A 19,151-nucleotide genomic window follows, 5' to 3' on the forward strand; every position below is an offset into this window, starting at 1 on the left:
TATCTGCAGTCTCAGAGAGCTGAAACCACACTGTGAACAGCAGCACCAGTGCATGATGGGAGTGGGGACTGGGTGAGGGTAAGTAGGAGACTGTGCCGGGGAGGGAGAGGGATAGTATGGTGGGAGTGGTGGACATTGAAGTGTTGCAGTGTAGACGGAGGGCAGGAGAGAAGGTGCAGAGCGGGAGGGGGTAAGTAGCGGAAAGGAGAGAAATAAAAGAAATAAAAAGAAATTAAAAGACTGGACGTGGCAGTGAAATGATGGCTGTGTAGTGCTGGAATGGGAACAGGGAGTAAGGCTGGATGGGTGAGGACAGTGACTAATGAAGGTTGAAACCAGGAGGGTTAAGGGAATGTAGGATGTATTGCAGGGAAAGTTCCCACCTGCGCAATTCAGAAATGCTGGTGTTGGTGGGAAGGATCCAGATGTCACAGGCTGTGAAGCAGTCATTGAGATGAGGGATACCATGTTTGGCAACGTGTTCAGCAACAGGGTGGCCCACTTGTTTTTTGGCCACAGTTTGTCGGTGGCCGTTCATGCGGACAGACAGCTTGTCGGTTGTTGTGCTTACATAGAATGCAGCACAGAGGTTGCAGCTCAGCTTGTAAATCACATGACTGGTTTCACAGGTAGCCCTGCCTTTAAGGGGATAGGTTGTGTTAGTGACCGGACTGGAGTAGGTGGTGGAAGGAGGTTGTATGGGACAGATCTTGCATCTAGGTCTATTACAGGGGTATGAGCCATGAGGTAAGGAATTGAGAGCAGGGGCTGTGTAAGGATGGACAAGTATATTGTGTAGGTTCGGTGGATGGCAGAATATCATAGTAGGAGGGGTGGGAAGGAGAGTGGGCAGGACATTCCTCATTTCAGGGCACGATGAGAGGTAATCTAAACCCTGGCAAAGAATGTAATTCAGTTGCTCCAGTCCCAGATGGTACTGAGTTACGAGGGGAATGCTCGTTTGTGGCCAGACTGTGGGATTTTGGGAGGTGGTGGGAGACTGGGAAGATAATGCATGGGAGATTTGTTTTTGTACAAGGATGGGAGGATAATTACAGTCAGTGATGGCTTCAGTGAATTCCTCAGTATATTTTGAGAGGGACCGCTCATCACTGCAGATGCAACTATCCCGGGTAGCTAGGCTGTACGGAAGGGACTTTAAGGTATGGAATGGATGGCAGCTGTCGAAGTGGAGGTATTGCTGGTGGTTAGTAGGTTTGATATGGAAGGAGGTGCAGATATAGCTATCTCTGAGGTGAAGGTCAACATCTAGGAAGGTGGCTTGTTGGGTTGAGTAGGACCAGGTGAAGCAAATGGGGGAGAAGTTGTTGTTTCTGGAGGAATGTGAATAGGGTGTCCTCACCTTCAATCTAGATAGCAAAGATGTCATCAGTGAATCTGAACCAGGTGAGGGGTTTAGGATTCTGGGTTTTTAGGAAGGATTCCTCTAAATGGCCCATGAATAGGCTAGCATAGGATGGTGCCATGCGGGTGCCCATAACAGTACTGCAGATTTGTTTGTAGGTAATGCCTTCAAAGGAGAAGTAATTGTAGGTGAGGATATAGTTGGTCATGGAGACTAGGAAGGAGGTTGTTGGTTTGGAATTCATAGGGCATCGGGAAAGGTAGTGTTCAATAGCAGTAAGGCCACGGGCATTAGGAATGTTAGTATACAGGGAGGTGGCATCAATAGTGACGGGCAGGGTACCATGTGGTAAAGGGACAGGAACTGTAGAGAGTCGGTGGAGGAAATGGTTGGTATCTTTTATATAGGATAGGTTCTGGGTAATAGGTTGAAGGTGTTGGTCTACAAGAGCAGAGATTCTCTCATTGGGGGCACAGTAACCGGCCACAATGGGGCGTCCTGGGTGGTTGGCTTTATGGACTTTAGGAAGCATGTAAAAGGTGAGAGTGCGGGGAGTGGTGGGGTAAGTAGAGTGATGGACTCTTGGACTCTGGGGAGAGGTTCTGGGATGGGCCTAAGGATTTGAGTAGTGACTGGAGATCCTGCTGCATTAGTGGAATGGGATCACTGTGGCATGATTTGTAGGTGGAAGTATCTGACAGCTGACGGAGTCCTTCTGCCACATAATCCTTGCGGTTCAAAACAATGGTTGTGGAGCCTTTGTCAGCAGGTTGGATTATAAGGTCGGGATCTGTTTGTAGATGGTGGACTGTGGTTCTTTCTGCAGATGTAAGGTTAGTTTGCATGTTGAGGGATTTGGGGAATGATGTTGAGGCAAGGTTTGAGGTAAAGAAATTCTGGAAAGTTAACTGGATGGTTTGGAGGCAGTGGGAATGGATCACAGTTGGATGGAGGAGTGAACTGAGTTAGGAAGGTTCAATATTGGTCTTTGGTTGAGTCTGATTGGTAGTGTTGGTTGCGAAAATGTGTTTGCACTGGAGGGACCGGGAGAAGGAGAGAAGGTCTATAACTAGTCCTGCATGCTTGAATTTGGGAGTTGGACAAAAGGTGAGGCCTTTGGAAAGGACTGATATTTCTGTGGGACTAAGGCTTCTGGAAGAAAGGTTCATAACTGTGTTGTGGGTCTGTTTAAGTTCTGGGTTGTGTGTGGTGGTGGGAGGGAGTTTTAGAGGGTGGTTTAAGTGAGCTTTTGGAGGTGGCGTTGTGCAAGTTGCTCAAGTTCCTGCAGGGCAAGAGTTTCAATGTGAGTTACGGGTTCCAGGAATTTGGGATTACATAGCAGGAGAATTTTGCGGAAGGAGCGAAGGTACTGCAAGGAGGGCTGGGCTTGTTTGATATGGTTTTGCAGGACTATATTGGTGAGGGCTAAGGATTGGCGGAATCTGAACAGGGGGAGGTCATCATGGAAGGAGGGGTGGCAACCAGAGATGGGTAAATTGATGGTAAGGCCATTATGGGGGATTTCACAAGCCAAGCAACAACGCAGGAACAGTATGTGGGACTGGGATCTGGCGAGGGATAAGGAAACTTTTCTGTAGTGACACAGGTGGAAGGTGCAAGGATCCATGATGGTGCAAAAAATGCGAAAAATTACATAAGGAAGTAGAATCACGTCTGAAAAATTACGCATAAATACCCCCACAATACTCGTGAAAAGGACAAAATGGATACACAAGGCGGAAAAAAAACGAGATGAAATTTGAGGAAGACGACGATAGTGGAAGGCGAAAACTCACTAAAATTGGTGGGAAGTCACAAGGGTCAAAGTAGAGAATAACTAATCAATAAAAAATATATGTATATTACTGTGGGTAGCAGATTTGAGAGTGGATAAGCGTAAGGGGGACGGCAAATGTGACTGGATGAGGTGGATTTAGTGGGTGCGAACAGGCATAGAACGGGGAACGTATGGGGGTTGGTGAGAGGTTTGCGGTTAGAGATGTAAGATCGTGTGGCACCGAAAAAGTGGGGGAGATAACATGCAAAAGTATGGGAATTGACACAGGGAGCATGATCACTTGAAGGTACAGGCTTCATTATATCGGCGAGAGTAATGTGGGACGTAAGATGCTGCACTAACAATCAGCACGGTCTTGAGGCCGTCTGTTGCGTGCGGCCGAGATGGTTGATACAGTGTGGCTCATAAGTAGAGCGTGCAGTGCGGTTCGTAAGGTGACAAGAGAAACACAGTAAAGAAAAGAAAGAAGGATGGACATTGAGTATAGCGGATGCAAAAGAATGTAGTTGCAAAGGAAAACAGCACAGGGTTAGGATTGAAGAAAAGCCATCAGGAAAAAATCAAACAATGGAAAATCCAGGATTGAATGTAACAATACCAGGAGGGATAGTTGCTACTCACCATATAGCGGAGTGCTGAGTCGCGATAGGCACAACAAAAGAAACACACAATTAAAGCTTTCGACCATTAAGGCCTTTGTCAACATTAGACACACACACACACACACACACACACACACACACACACACACCTGCAGTGTCGGAGAGCTGAAAGCACAGTGCGAACAGCAGCACCAGCACCAGCGCATGATGCATGATGCAAAGGTGAGGCCACCTTACCCCCACCCAGTTGCCACTCCCATCATGCACTGGTGCTGCTGTTCGGCCGAAAGCTTTAATTGTGTGAATCTTTTTGTTGTGCCTATCGTGATTCAGCGTCTCCTCTATATGGTGAGTAGCAACTTCCCTTCCCGGTATTGTTAAGTGAAAGAATACTTAGTCAGGCTGAAACTGGTAAGGGATAACACCACCTATGTAAGTGTGTATGCACCCGAAGAAGGGAAAGAAGATGAGTCTGAAAGCTTCTATGAAGAATCACAGAAGACTCTGAGTAAATACAGTGCTACTGATCAGATTATTATGATGGGTGATTTCAATGTCAGAATAGGAAATATCCCAGTAACAAACATTATAGGTACATTTGGAGAACCAATATGTAATGAAAATGGAAAATTACTAACAGATTTTGCCACTTACAACAATTTAAAAGTCACAAATTCACATTTTTTAAGAAAAGGGATATATGCAAGTAAACTTGGGCCAGTAGAGGTCTTAGATAAATAATTGACTACATCTTAGTAAATGATAAGCTAGTGGGCCAAGTATGGGATACAAGAGTTTATAGTGGACAAGATATAGGATCAGATCATTTCTTACTAATATCCAGAATAGATCTTTTTACAAAATGGAAGAAAATAATGAAACAAGTAACAAACCAGCAAGATCAAAGTGTTTATAAGGTATATTCGCTTGAAGAGGACAGTATCAGACACCTGTACCAAAGGAGATTAAATGAAGAACTAGCAAACTTACAAACAAAAGACAATATAGAAGAAGAATGACAAGTTCTGAGGAATACTGTATGCAGAGTAGCAGGAGTAAAGAATACGGAAAAGAAAAGGCCTAAAAATTTGGAATGAGATATAATGAAAGCTGTCAAATAAAAATATGATGCATATATAAAATACTTAAGCAACCCCATTATTGAGAACAAATAATACTATAAGGAGAAAAGAAATAATGCTAAATGCGTAGTAAGGAAAGCACACCAGGATCATTGGGATAGGTTTATCTCTAATACCAAACATGATATCCACGGAAGACAACAAATGGCATATAAGGTTTTAAAAACCTTAAACACAACAGAAAGAGAGAAGCTACAAATACATAGTATTGACGAAGAACAGTGAATAAATCATTACAGAGAATTGTGGTATGATCATACAGCACAAGAAACTGAAACTGAAACTGAATAACTAGATGAGAAAGGATTAGATGAAATACAGCCTGATGAATTAACATCTGCACTAACATCACTTAAGAACATAAAAACAACAGGAAAAGAGGGCATTAATGCTGAATTATTAAAATATGGAGGAATGATGCTACACCAACAACTGATGCATCTCTTCAATGAATGTTGGAAGGAGAAGAGTATTCCCAAAGACTGGAAAACAGCTAGAGTGATATCAGTTTTGAAAAAAGGAGATAAAAGTCTATGCAATAATTACAGAGGAATAAGTTTACTGGACTGAGCATGCAAGATGTATGCAAAGATTTTAAATACAGGACTTAAAAACATAGCAGAAGCAGCACTGCATGAGGAACAAATGGGTTTTAGGAAAGGATGCTCCACAATAGATGCAGTTTTTATTCTACAGCAAATAATAGAAAAATGGAGAGATTATAATAAAGAAACACACATTGCTTTTATTGACTTTAAAAAAGCTTTAGACAATGTCAATAGACAGAAACTTTGGGAAATAATGACGAATAACAGATATCCAAAGCATAAAAAGTTTTTATCAAGACACAAATATCACTCTAGATCTCAATGGAATGGTAAAACAACTAATGAGGTACCAACTAACAAAGGGGTACGACAAGGCTGCTGCATCTCTCCAACTGTGTTCAACATCTACATCAATGAAGTAATACATATTTGGACATCAGAATTTCAGATAGGAACATTTTTTTAAATAATTTACTATATGCTGATATATGCTAGCAGATAAGGTAGATAACCTTCAGAAAGGAATCTACTTGCTAAAACAAATAAGTGCAAAATTTAACATGGAAATTTCAAAAGAAAAAAACTAAGACAATGGCATTCATGAGGAAAGAACCAATCAGAACCAAAATCGTGATAGATCAGAAGATTTTAGAGCAAGTAAACCATTTCAGTTACCTCAGATGTGAAATGACATATGGCTACAGCAGAGATATTGAAATTAAGCTCAGTAAATTCTGTCGGGTATGTGGAACAATCAACAGGAACCTAAAAACAAAAGCAGGAAACACACTCAAATTAAATTCTACAAAACTGTTGCAGTTCCCACATTGCTCTATGGAAGTGAGACATGGGTGATTACCAAGAAGAAAGAAAGCCAGATTCAGGCACAAGAAATGAAATTTCTTAAATGTGTTAAACGTTGCACAACAGAAGACAGGCTAAGAAATCAAGATATTAGAGAAGAACTGCAAATCTTTAGCCTCAATGATAAAATTTCAGATTACAGAAGAAAATGAAATGAACATCTACAAAGAATGGAGAGTGAGATACTTCCCTTAAAGGCAAGAAATTATAAGTGCCACGAGAGAAGAGACAGAGGAAGACCACGACAGAAATGGGTGCCATAACAGGCAATTCCTGCCTAATACCTGAAGAGAAGATGAAGATGATTTGCACAATTAAATGATGCCTCTTTATATTAACTTGGCACTTCATAGGTCTGTAAAACAGGATACTCGGATTAATGAAACACCAGGAGCGAACCCTATATAGTCGTATGATTAGGATGAAATAACAGGGTGAATCAGTTTCTTTAAAGTTCAAGAATGATTATTCACTAATAAAACAGCATTTAAATTAATGGTTCACACTGTAGAAAAGTAGAATAATAAAAAAAAAAAAATCGTGTCTGGTGGCTGTAGGCTTAGTTGTGGCGAACAGTTACAGCAGCTACACTACCCACAGTACAGCCTGCAAGTATCTTGCTGTAAGGGCTCAATTTCTCTTCTTGGCACCATTCAATTTTACATGCAGTAGCCCAACAACTCGCAGCTATACCATAAGCCGCTTGCAGTCTTCATCTGAGGCATTTTTATGCAAATTAGCAGGTAAAGCTTCTCCTGCTACACAAGGGTGTTGCCTCAGTCACTACTGCTTACAGACTGTGTGACTGACTTCCCACACTCGCTCTAGATAGCACATCAGTTCGCCCTTGCCACTTTTTCCATCCCCAGAGCCACTTTAATTTCAAACGAAACCGCACCGTCTTTTACATAACACCTATGCATTACATTGTTTCTAAGTGTGACCATTTCTTACAATTGTCAAATTTACATCAGCATGAATAGTTTATACATGCAAATATTTTTAAATACAAAATGTCATCAGAAAATTATTTAACATAATAAAAACTAGACATATGTTACTCACATGCAAAGAACTTTCCTTCACATATATAGTGTTATAGATTCCTCGATGCCTCAGGAACTCTCCTGTCAACAGACCCCTTCTTTGTACCATAAATTTCTTCGCCAATTTGATTCAGTGTCTCATCGTTATTCAGTCTACACATCTAATCTTCAGCATTCTTCGGCAACCCGTCATTTCAAAAGCTTGTATTCTGTTCTGTTTGAATTGCTTATCATCTGTGTTTCACTTCCGTACAAGGTCACCTTCAGAAAAGATGTTTTAACATTTAAATTTATCTGAATACATTTCCACTCCACAGTGGAGTGTGTGCTGATTGATTCTGCTGACTGAGCTATCCAAGCGAGACTATGGAAAGTAAGTGATGAGATACTGGCATAAATAAATCTGTGAAGGTGAGTTGTGCACAGATAGCTCAGTTGTTACAGCACTTGCCTGTGAAAGGACAAATGCCCGTACTTGAGTCCTGGTCTTGGTCACAGTTCCAATTTGCCATAAAGTGGCATTTATATTTTACGTCAACAAATTTCACTTTATCAGAAATGATTTTCTTGCTGTTGCTGTGAGATGGCTTGCTTCATGGGTCATTATCAGTTAGCTTCTAAAGTAGCAAAACTAATCTACTTTCAGTGTCTTGTTTCTTGATCTAATTCCCTCAGCACCACCTGATTTTATTCAGCTATATTGCATTACCTCTATTTTACTTCTTTTGTTTTATGAAGTATTTACAAAACAGAAAACCTGTTCCAGGATTATTCACCAGAAAACTTCATTGGATGTAGCACACTCAATATCGAGAAGACTGAGGACGAGGAAAATGAGGAGGCAGTGAGAGAGGAGCACATGGAGGTAAGTTTTGTTCCCTGTGGCCTGTACATCACTGGCGTCTTGCTGAAAATAGTGTAAAACAGCTTTGTATGAAGTACTTGCCAGTAGAATGTTAGCTTTGCTTTTGAATCTTCAGGCTAAAGTAGTCTAGTGGAAAGGAACTTTCAGTAATGAAACAGTGAACAATTGTAAAGAAAGATGGCGGCGTATATACAAACTGTGGTGAATTGCTCCGTAAATTTTGAGTTATTATCATCAGTAAAGTGTTGTTCGTGTGATATTATAGTGGAAAAAGGTATTAGAGAATGCTCAATAATGCATAAACAGTAACACTCGAGTTGTTTTGTGAAATTAAACTCTGATAAAATCTCGTGCGATTGTGGTCAACTGTGTAACGGTCTCCAAGTAGCAACGGAAATGTGCAGTGCCGGCATTGAACTAAATGTGTTACGTGAGCTTTATTGTGATATAAATGCAGCTAGAACATACGTAGAATACTGTGAATCAGAAAGTACTTACAGCAGGCCTAGGTCTAAAAAACTACAGAACAATTTCGCCATTCTAGACGGTGTAAAAGCAAACGAGGAAGACTTTAATGATACTGAGTGCCACCTAACTGATGCTGCTGATATACGAAAATATAGAAATATCATTGCCCCAAAAGGCAGTAATGGCAGAAATACATATCTTAGGAAATCCAAGTTAGTTGTTTACTCATACAGTCATGGTCGCAATCTCACAAAAATCTTGCAAAACGAACACAGTCTTAGAGCTACCAGCTATGTAAAACCTGGGGCCCCTATGAAGGAAGTTATCAGGAACATACAGCCCGATAACACTATACAAGAAAATTGGGTTTTAGTTATAATTGCTATGAACTAGAAAGTGCCTTCCGTGACCTCCGGAAAACCCTAGATACAGCCAGCTCTTTGGTGTTTGTTGATTGTATTTATGATAAATTTATAAATTATTTATCAAATATGCGACATGTATAACACACATTTCATGAATAATGAACGGTGTCAGTCCCATTACATTACACATTCTGATAGTAAATATTATCTCGTAAAAAATTCTCCGGTGTGGTATCAGTATCCCTTAGTTGTAACATAATACCTCTTACTTTCATGCATGTGGCAGATAAAGTTCCTCATATTTCATTGTGGATCCTCTCTTACATGTAAAAGAAAAACTGATATATATCCAAGTTTATCCCTGCTAGCATATTAATAAATGTACTGTGGCTAGTTCTGTGCAAGCAGAAATAATATTTGTAAAGGCAGGGCTGCAACTGAACAAGCAGAACATCATCTACCTACAACTAAAGGTGGCACAATTGTACTCATGAGGCATCTGTTGTTTTTCCAACTTTGTTGTTGAAAACTGTGGATTGATGAGATGGCCATTTTGAAGTGGAAGATTTCTTTCCTAAGCAGTTTTCAAAAATTTAAGCATTCTGTGGCATATATAAATATTTGTGGCGAGTTTTACATAAAGTCAGAAGTGTTAACATGCAAAATGTGTTATATGACTCTGAACACAGCACAAGAAATAGTGTCATTTGGTTACTTATGACTGTAATTATTTGCGAAATACATTGTGAATGAATATCCTGATCTCTGTTCGTACACAAGAATAATGTCCAAAGAAGTTTCCAGATTTTAGTGAGTCGGATGTAAAAAAGAATGTGGATTAGTAATTAAATACCTAATAAATAAAATGAAAGAGTGAATTAAAATGAATTGTAACTGTGATTGCTACAATAAAATGCAGTGGTAAAAGTAATTGTGGAGCTAGTCCCGATAGACATTGCTAGATGAGTACAATAGCCAGCAATTTATCAAACTGAATTTATGTGTGTACTTGATAAATGATGCAAGTCTAAAGAAACTCAACACATTTGTTGTATTTGTCAATTTAGATAAAGTGATTGACACTATAAAGTGAAGTGATTGACACTATAAAGTGGTATTAGATGTTTGAGACCTTCAGAAAAGTTGGGTAAGATGGGTAAAATAAAACATACACAGTGACTAAGAAGCAGCAAAAGAAATGAAAACCTAAACAGAAATGCTTGGATTGAAAATGGCACTGGTGGACAGAAAATTCATCTCTACTATTTAGCCTTTTTATCAAAGCAACATTGAAGGAAATGGAAGTGTCAGGAGTGGGATAAAAAATCAGAGTGAAAGGCTGTTGATGATAAGATTCACTGAGGTTAGTTCTATCCTCTGTGAAAGTAAGAATGACAGGTGGTAGTAGTAGTAGTAGTAGTAGTAGAAGGGTTGTGTGGGCGCACGACAGCAAGGTCTTCAGCGCCCATTCAGTATCATAGTGAGACGGGTGTCAAGAAAAAAACTCAGAACATTTACATATAACGGAACAGAAAAAACGGGGAACAATCATTGAAAAACATGTGCTCACCCACACCGAAGTGTGGGATGAAGCAGGGCGTCAACAGTAAAACATGGACAACACGGGAAGAAAAAGGTAGAGGGTGCTAAAACAATGTAGCAGATGGAAGTGGCTGGCTGAACGCAAGGAAAAAAGGGAGGAGTCAGCCACTCTGCAATACACTAACACCTCCAGCCTAAAAGTTTAGGCCAGAGTCCAGACGCATCACAAAACTTAAAAACCCTAGACACACACGTCTCATCGTTAGCTAAAATATAGGGCAGATCCCCATCAACTTGTGCTTCTGCCCTTGCATCACGGTATAAAATGCAGTCTGTTAAAATATGCCGGACAGAGATGTGCACACCACAAGCATCACAAAACGGAGGATCCTCCCGCTGTAATAAATAGCTATGTGTCAGAGGACAGTGCCCGATCTGAAGACGTGTGAGCGCCACCTCTTCCCGCCTGAGCAGCCGGCAGGAGGAACGCCACGGCCGAGTGGTTGACTTTACCGACCGCAGTTTATTGGCCGTCACCGCCAGCCATTTGTCCTCCCACAACTCCATGCACTTCCTGTGGAGTGCAGCGATGACTGACTGCAAGGGGATAGGACACTGGACCACATCCTGCTCTCTGCAGGCCTCCTTGGCAGCCCGATCAGCCTGTTCATTGCCCCATATGCCGACATGACCAGGCACCCAGCAGAAGGATACCTCTTTACCCCGCCGTTGGAGCAAGTACAGTTGGTCATGTATCAGCTGGACCATCTCTTCAGTCGGGTACAGGTTCTGCAGTGACTGTAAGGCACTAAGAGAATCGGAGCAGAGAAGAAATCGATCGCCCCGAACACGATGCATCTGCTCCAGTGCCGTCAGGATCGCGTGGAGCTCCGCTGCAAAAACGGTATATTCAGCAGGGAGGCGAATCCGGGTAACATGATCAGGGACCACCACAGAACAGCCAAGGAAAGTCAATTTACTGAGCAAAGAATATGGATTGAAAGTAAACGAAAGAAAGAAGAAAGTATTGTGCAGCAACAGAAATGAGATTACTGATGAATGTAGCACCATATTTTGTGACCATGTGGTAGACAAAGTGAATGAATTTCACTACTTCTGAAGCAAAATAACACAAAGCGCATGAAGCAAGGAAGGTAAAAAAATTTAACTGTGATAAAGGGGGCATTCCTCACCAAAAGAAGCTACTAGTTCAAACATTGGCCTTAATTGGAAGAAGAAACTTCTGAGATTATGCATCTGGAGTTCAGTATTATGTTGAAGTGAATTGTGGATTGTGGAAAATGAGAAAAGGAGAGAAACAAAGTGTTTGAAATGTGTTGCTATATAAGGATGCTGAACATTTAGTGAACTGGTAAGAAATGTCAAAATTCTTGTCAGGGGTGTTGAGGAAAGGAATGAATGACAAGCACTTCCTGGAAGAAGTGACAGACTTGTGGCAAATATTTTAAGAGATCAAGGAATAACTTCCATTATACTGGTGGGAAATATACACTCCTGGAAATTGAAATAAGAACACCGTGAATTCATTGTCCCAGGAAGGGGAAACTTTATTGACACATTCCTGGGGTCAGATACATCACATGATCACACTGACAGAACCACAGGCACATAGATACAGGCAACAGAGCATGCACAATGTCGGCACTAGTACAGTGTATATCCACCTTTCGCAGCAATGCAGGCTGCTATTCTCCCATGGAGACGATCGTAGAGATGCTGGATGTAGTCCTGTGGAACGGCTTGCCATGCCATTTCCACCTGGCGCCTCAGTTGGACCAGCGTTCGTGCTGGACGTGTAGACCGCGTGAGACGACGCTTCATCCAGTCCCAAACATGCTCAATGGGGGACAGATCCGGAGATCTTGCTGGCCAGGGTAGTTGACTTACACCTTCTAGAGCACGTTGGGTGGCACGGGATACATGCGGACGTGCATTGTCCTGTTGGAACAGCAAGTTCCCTTGCCGGTCTAGGAATGGTAGAACGATGGGTTCGATGACGGTTTGGATGTACCGTGCACTATTCAGTGTCCCCTCGACGATCACCAGTGGTGTACGGCCAGTGTAGGAGCTCGCTCCCCACACCATGATGCCGGGTGTTGGCCCTGTGTGCCTCGGTCGTATGCAGTCCTGATTGTGGCGCTCACCTGCACGGCACCAAACACTCATAAGACCATCAATGGCACCAAGGCAGAAGCGACTCTCATGGCTGAAGACGACACGTCTCCATTCGTCCCTCCATTCACGCCTGTCGCGACACCACTGGAGGCGGGCTGCACGATGTTGGGGCGTGAATGGAAGACGGCCTAACGGTGTGCGGGACCGTAGCCCAGCTTCATGGAGACGGTTGCGAATGGTCCTCGCCGATACCCCAGGAGCAACAGTGTCCCTAATTTGCTGGGAAGTGGCGGTGCGGTTCCCTACGGCACTGTGTAGGATCCTACGGTCTTGGCGTGCATCCTTGCATCACTGCGGTCCGGTCCCAGGTCGACGGGCACGTGCACCTTCCGCCGACCACTGGCAACAACATCGATGTACTGTTGAGACCTCACGCCCCACGTGTTGAGCAATTCGGCGGTACGTCCACCCGGCCTCCCGCATGCCCACTATACGCCCTCGCTCAAAGTCCGTCAACTGCACATACGGTTCACGTCCACGCTGTCGCGGCATGCTACCAGTGTTAAAGACTGCGATGGAGCTCCGTATGCCACGGCAAACTGGCTGACACTGACGGTGGCGGTGCACAAATGCTGCGCAGCTAGCGCCATTCGACGGCCAACACTGCGGTTCCTGGTGTGTCCGCTGTGCCGTGCGTGTGATCATTGCTTGTACAGCCCTCTCGCAGTGTCCGGAGCAAGTATGGTGGTTCTGACACACCGGTGTCAATGTGTTCTTTTTTCCATTTCCAGGAGTGTATATGGCAAAAGTTGTAGAGGAAGATAGAGATTAGAATACATACAACAAACAACTGAAAAGGTTGGGTGTAGATGCTATGAAGAAATTGACACAGGAGAGGAAATTGTTGGAGACTTCATCAAACCCATCAGAAGACTCCTGACAAAAAAAGTGTTGCATTTTGGATTTAATTTCATTATGATTTATAAATTGTAGAGCACAGCAATCAGTCATCCTGTTCTGCAGGTTTTATTTGGCAAATGAATGCCAAATAAAATATGCACAAAAGGACAATTCTTTGCTGTACTCTGTAATTTATAAATCAAATAACAGTTGCTAAGTGCACCCATGTTCCTAATGGAAGGTAACTTGATTCATTGTAATTAATCACTATCATCTATCCAAGATTAGGGATGTTCCAGTTTTGTGAATCACTCCACTGCTTGCACGATCAGACCACATGACTTTTCCCACAGGAATTGTATTTTTCTAAATCTTAGGCAACCTTCTTTCCATTGCCATTGTGCATATTCGGACCAGGCTGGCTAATCAGATGAGACATCGTGTGACATTGTTGGATTCATATTTATTTATTTCAATATGTTGTCATTTGGGAATAATATGAGAGATGAAATCCTTTGACGTTCCATAGAAATCTCATTTCAGCTGCCTGGACACTGATTATTGTTTATTATTATAGATGCTCTTCATCATTTTTTCAGGACCTCAAACATGAAATAGAATCGACAAGTAGTGGCAGTGAACCCAAAAGGTATTGTACTGTTGTATGTCTCTCTTCTTTTTCATTTTGTGTATGGGTTGTTTTGGAGCTTCACCTGTTAAGTGGGGTGGCAGAAGATAAGACTAGACGCACATATACACGGAATACCGAATGCTGTTGACTGGTGTACATAATGTTCACACACTTCATCACCTGGGACAGTCACTTCCTGTTCCAACAACATCATGTTTTCCTGTAATTAATTTGTATCTACAGGGTTGGGGAACACACACACTTCGAAATTACACACGTGAACATTTAATAAGTTCTCCATGAAGATTTTGAGGAAATGGTGTTGAACTCAGAATGTTTTAAGCCTATCGTTGTTTGCAGGTATTTGCACTTTCGTAGAATGTCCCCATGGTGAGAAACTTTCCATGAATTCCATTTAATTCCACCAATTGTATTCCCAATACAATTGTGTGCAGGGCACATATGATTGCTGGTAAGGGCCATCTAAAGGAAAAACTTGGACTTCTCAAAAAAGTTATTGAAGAAAATGAGTCTCAGCCACATAGCCACACTTTTTGGCTCTGTGTAGGATGACTTGATTATACAGAAGGCAGGCATTTAAAAGATTCTTTGGCAGTGTGGTTTGTTGAATATCAGACATACTTTACTTACTTAACCTCTATACCTACTCGCTACAGCCTGATAAATCTGCCATGGTCTAATGCTATACAGGCAAGTTACACACTGGGCTGTGAGAACATCTAAATTTCAACATCCATTTCATCATTCTGTGATTCGTGTCCCAGGAAAGCTAAAGAAATACATTTGATGAATGATTCATATCAGTTGTGATGGTGGTTTTTAGCTTGAGAAAGTGTGGGCCCTTGGTACTAGCAATATTTAACTATCATTGACAACAGTATTGTTCCCCTGTTGACCAGAATTGTGATACAACATTCTTTGCAGTGAGGTCATGGTAGCATGTTTCTCTGCCATCCACTTGCTGTTTCTTCCACAAGATTTGCTATGTACTCATACACAATTCACTTGACCTACTGATGTATAAGGTAGATGAGAGCAGTTTGTCATCAGTCTTTCAGGCTCATTCTGCAGATGGTTGAATGGTTTACTGCAAAGTATTAGCACTGTATAAAGTTATAGCTGAAGTTTCAAAATTGTATGGATGTCAGGTGAAATTGTTCATCTGTCGAGACAAGATAAAGCTCTATACTCATTTGTAAGTTAACTTTAATTGTTCCTGTGTTTGGATAATGTGTAACCACAAATCATCTTGCCTGTGGATACAGCTTTGCAAAATATATATGTGCATTTTGTTCTGATATGTATAATTGGCACTTGTGTGGCAATCATTTCATGTTCATGAGGGGGAGCTCGATTCTCGCACCACAGCTGAATATAGTCTCTGCAACATGATAGTGAAAAGAATGTTCAGCTGCTCATAAATTATTGTCAGTTACAGTATAATTTTTCTTACCTTGATATTCATATGAAAGCATCAAATCTAGAAGTGCTTGTATTGCCCCTCAACTGAACTGATTAACAATAATGTACATTTCCTTGATGTAGCACATGTGTTCAAAAATTGTAATACTTTTATTATTACCTTCTTTCCTTTCTCAGACCTTAGGTCTGGTTAAAAACGGAAAGTGACATGGACCTTGATCAAGCGTGACTTTCTTTTAACTGTACGGTATATGTTACATTGCATTTAGGAACTTTCGGGTAATTGAACATGTATCAATAATTACAGATTTCTGTAGTTGTATATATAAGTTTGGATGTAGCTGTATTACGTTGATGTACTGGTGGATATTGTGTGGTATGACTCCTGTAGTTGATAGTATAATTGGTATAATGTCAACTTTATCCTAATGCCACATGTCCTTGACTTCCTCAGCCAGTTGGATGTATTTTTCAATTTTTTCTCCTGTTTTCTTCTGTATATTTGTTGTATTGGGTATGGATATTTCGATTAGTTGTGTTGATTTCTTCTTTTTATTGGTGAGTATGATGTCAGGTTTGTTATGTGGTGTTGTTTTATCTGTTATAATGGTTCTGTTCTAGTATAATTTGTATTCATCATTCTCCAGTACATTTTGTGGTGCATACTTGTATGTGGGAATGTGTTGTTTTATAAGTTTATGTTTTAAGGCAAGCTGTTGATGTATTATTTTTGCTACATTGTCATGTCTTCTGGAGTATTCTGTATTTGCTAGTATTGTACACCCACTTGTGATGTGATCTACTGTTTCTGTTTGTTGTTTGCAAAGTCTGCATTTATCTGTTGTGGTATTGGGATCTTTAATTCAAAAATGGTTCAAATGGCTCTGAGCACTATGGGACTCAACATCTTAGGTCATAAGTCCCCTAGAACTTAGAACTACTTAAACCTAACTAACCTAAGGACATCACACACACCCATGCCCGAGGTAGGATTCGAACCTGCGACCGTAGCAGGATCTTTAATAATATGCTTGCTGTAATATCTGGTGTTTATTGTTTGATCCTGTATTGCAATCATGAATCCTTCCGTCTCACTTTATATATTGCCTTTTGTTAGCCATGTGTTGGATGCGTCTTGATCGATGTGTGGCTGTGTTAGATGATACGGGTGCTTGTCATGTAGTGTTTTCTTTTTCCAATTTACTTTCTTCGTATCTGTTGATGTTATGTGATCGAAAGGGTTGTAGTAGTGGTTATGAAATTGCAGTGGTGTAGCCGATCTATTTATATGAGTGATTGCTTTGTGTATTTTGCTAGTTTCTGCTCGTTCTAGAAAGAATTTTCTTAAATTGTCTACCTGTCCATAATGTAGTTTTTTTTGTCGGTAAATCCCCTTCCTCCTTCCTTTCTGCGTAATGTGAATCTTTCTGTTGCTGAATGTGTGTGATGTATTCTATATTTGTGGCATTGTGATCATGTAAGTGTATTGAGTGCTTCTAGGTCTGTGTTACTCCATTTCACTATTCCAAATGGGTAGGTCAGTATTGGTATAGCATAAGTATTTATAGCTTTTGTCTTGTTTCTTGCTGTCAATTCTGTTTCCAGTATTTTTGGTAGTCTTTGTCTATATTTTTCTTTTAGTTCTTCTTTAATATTTGTATTATCTATTCCTATTTTTTGTCTGTATCCTAGATATTTATAGGCATCTGTATTTTTCCATCGCTTCTATACAGTCGGTGTGGTTATCCAATATGTAATCTTCCTGTTTAGTGTGTTTTCCCTGGACTATGCTATTTTTCTTACATTTGTCTGTTCCAAAAGCCATATTTATATCATTGCTGAATACTTCTGTTATCTTTAGTAATTGGTTGAGTTGTTGATTTGTTGCTGCCAGTAGTTTTAGATCATCCATGTATAGCAAATGTGTGATTTTGTGTGGGTATGTTCCAGTAATATTGTATCCATAATTTGTATTGTTTAGCATGTTGGATAGTGGGTTCAGAGCAAGGCAGAACCAGAAAGGACTTAATGAGTCTCCTTGGTATATTCCACGCTTGATCTGTATTGGCTGTGATGTGATAGTATTTGAATTTGTTTGGATATTAAGTGTGGTTTTTCCAGTTTTTCATTACTATGTTTAGGAACTGTATCAATTTAGAATCTACTTTGTATATTTCCAATATTTGTAGTAACCATGAGTGGGGTACACTATCAAAAGCTTTTCGGTAATCAATGTATGCATAGTGTAGCGACCTTTGTTTAGTTTTAGCTTGGTATGTCACCTCTGCATCTATTATTAGTTGCTCTTTACATCCTCATGCTCCTTTGTAACAGCCTTTTTGTTCTTCATTTATAATTTTGTTCTGTGTTGTATGTGTCATTAATTTCTGTGTAATGACTGAAGTTAATATTTTGTATATTGTTGGTAGGCATGTTATGGGGTGATATTTAGCTGGGTTTGCTGTGTCTGCTTGATCTTTAGGTTTCAGATAAGTTATTCCATGTGTAAGTGTATCAGGGAATGTGTATGGGTCTGCAATGTAACTGTTAAATAATTTAATGATATGAATATAATAGAGGGAAACATTCCACGTGGGAAAAATATATCTAAAAAGAAAGATGATGAGACTTACCAAACAAAAGCGCTGGCAGGTCGATAGACACACAAACAAACACAAACATACACACAAAATTCTAGCTTTCGCAACCAACGGTTGCCTCGTCAGGAAAGAGGGAAGGAGAGGGAAAGACAAAAGGATTTGGGTTTTAAGGGAGAGGGTAAGGAGTCATTCCAATCCCGGGAGCGGAAAGACTTACCTTGGGGGAAAAAAGGACAGGTATACACTCGCACACACACACATATCCATCCGCATATATACAGACACAAGCAGACATTTGTAAAGGCAAAGAGTTTGGCCCAAACTGTGTGTCTGTGTATATGCGGATGGATATGTGTGTGTGTACGAGTGTATACCTGTCCTTTTTTTCCCCCAAGGTAAGTCTTTCCGCTCCCGGGATTGGAATGACTCCTTACCCTATCCCTTAAAACCCAAATCATTTGTCTTTCCCTCTCCTTCCCTCTTTCCTGACGAGGCAACCGTTGGTTGCGAAAGCTAGAATTTTGTGTGTATGTTTGTGTTTGTTTGTGTGTCTATCGACCTGCCAGCGCTTTTGTTTGGTAAGTCTCATCATCTTTCTTTTTAGATATGTTAAATAATTTAGTTAGATGTGAATGTGTTGAGGTGAACTTCTTTAGCCAGAAATTTGCTATTTTATCTTTTCCAGGGGCTTTCCAATTGTGTGTAGAATTAATTGCTTGGGTGACTTCATGTTGCAAAATTATCACTTCAGGCATTTGTGGTATCATCTTGTATGTGTCTGTTTCTGCTTGTATCCACCATGCATGCCTGTTATATTGTACCGGGTTTGACCATA

General features: G+C 40.9%; 1 protein-coding gene across 4 annotated transcripts in view; it reads left to right on the plus strand.

Moving 5' to 3' along the window:
- Positions 1-19,151, plus strand: part of LOC126106799 (gastrula zinc finger protein XlCGF17.1-like) — a 154,690-nt gene that overhangs the window by 84,821 nt on the left and 50,718 nt on the right. For 2 of the 4 annotated variants that reach the window (XM_049913187.1, XM_049913189.1), the window contains 2 exons: positions 8,133-8,231; positions 14,242-14,291. In XM_049913187.1, the coding sequence (XP_049769144.1) occupies positions 8,133-8,231; positions 14,242-14,291 (149 nt within the window). The remainder of the gene's footprint in view (positions 1-8,132; positions 8,232-14,241; positions 14,292-19,151) is intronic. The other 2 variants (XM_049913188.1, XM_049913190.1) reach the window with 2 other exon arrangements.

The sequence above is a fragment of the Schistocerca cancellata genome, chromosome 10 (assembly GCF_023864275.1).
Source record: "Schistocerca cancellata isolate TAMUIC-IGC-003103 chromosome 10, iqSchCanc2.1, whole genome shotgun sequence".
NCBI classification, from domain to species: domain Eukaryota; kingdom Metazoa; phylum Arthropoda; class Insecta; order Orthoptera; family Acrididae; genus Schistocerca; species Schistocerca cancellata.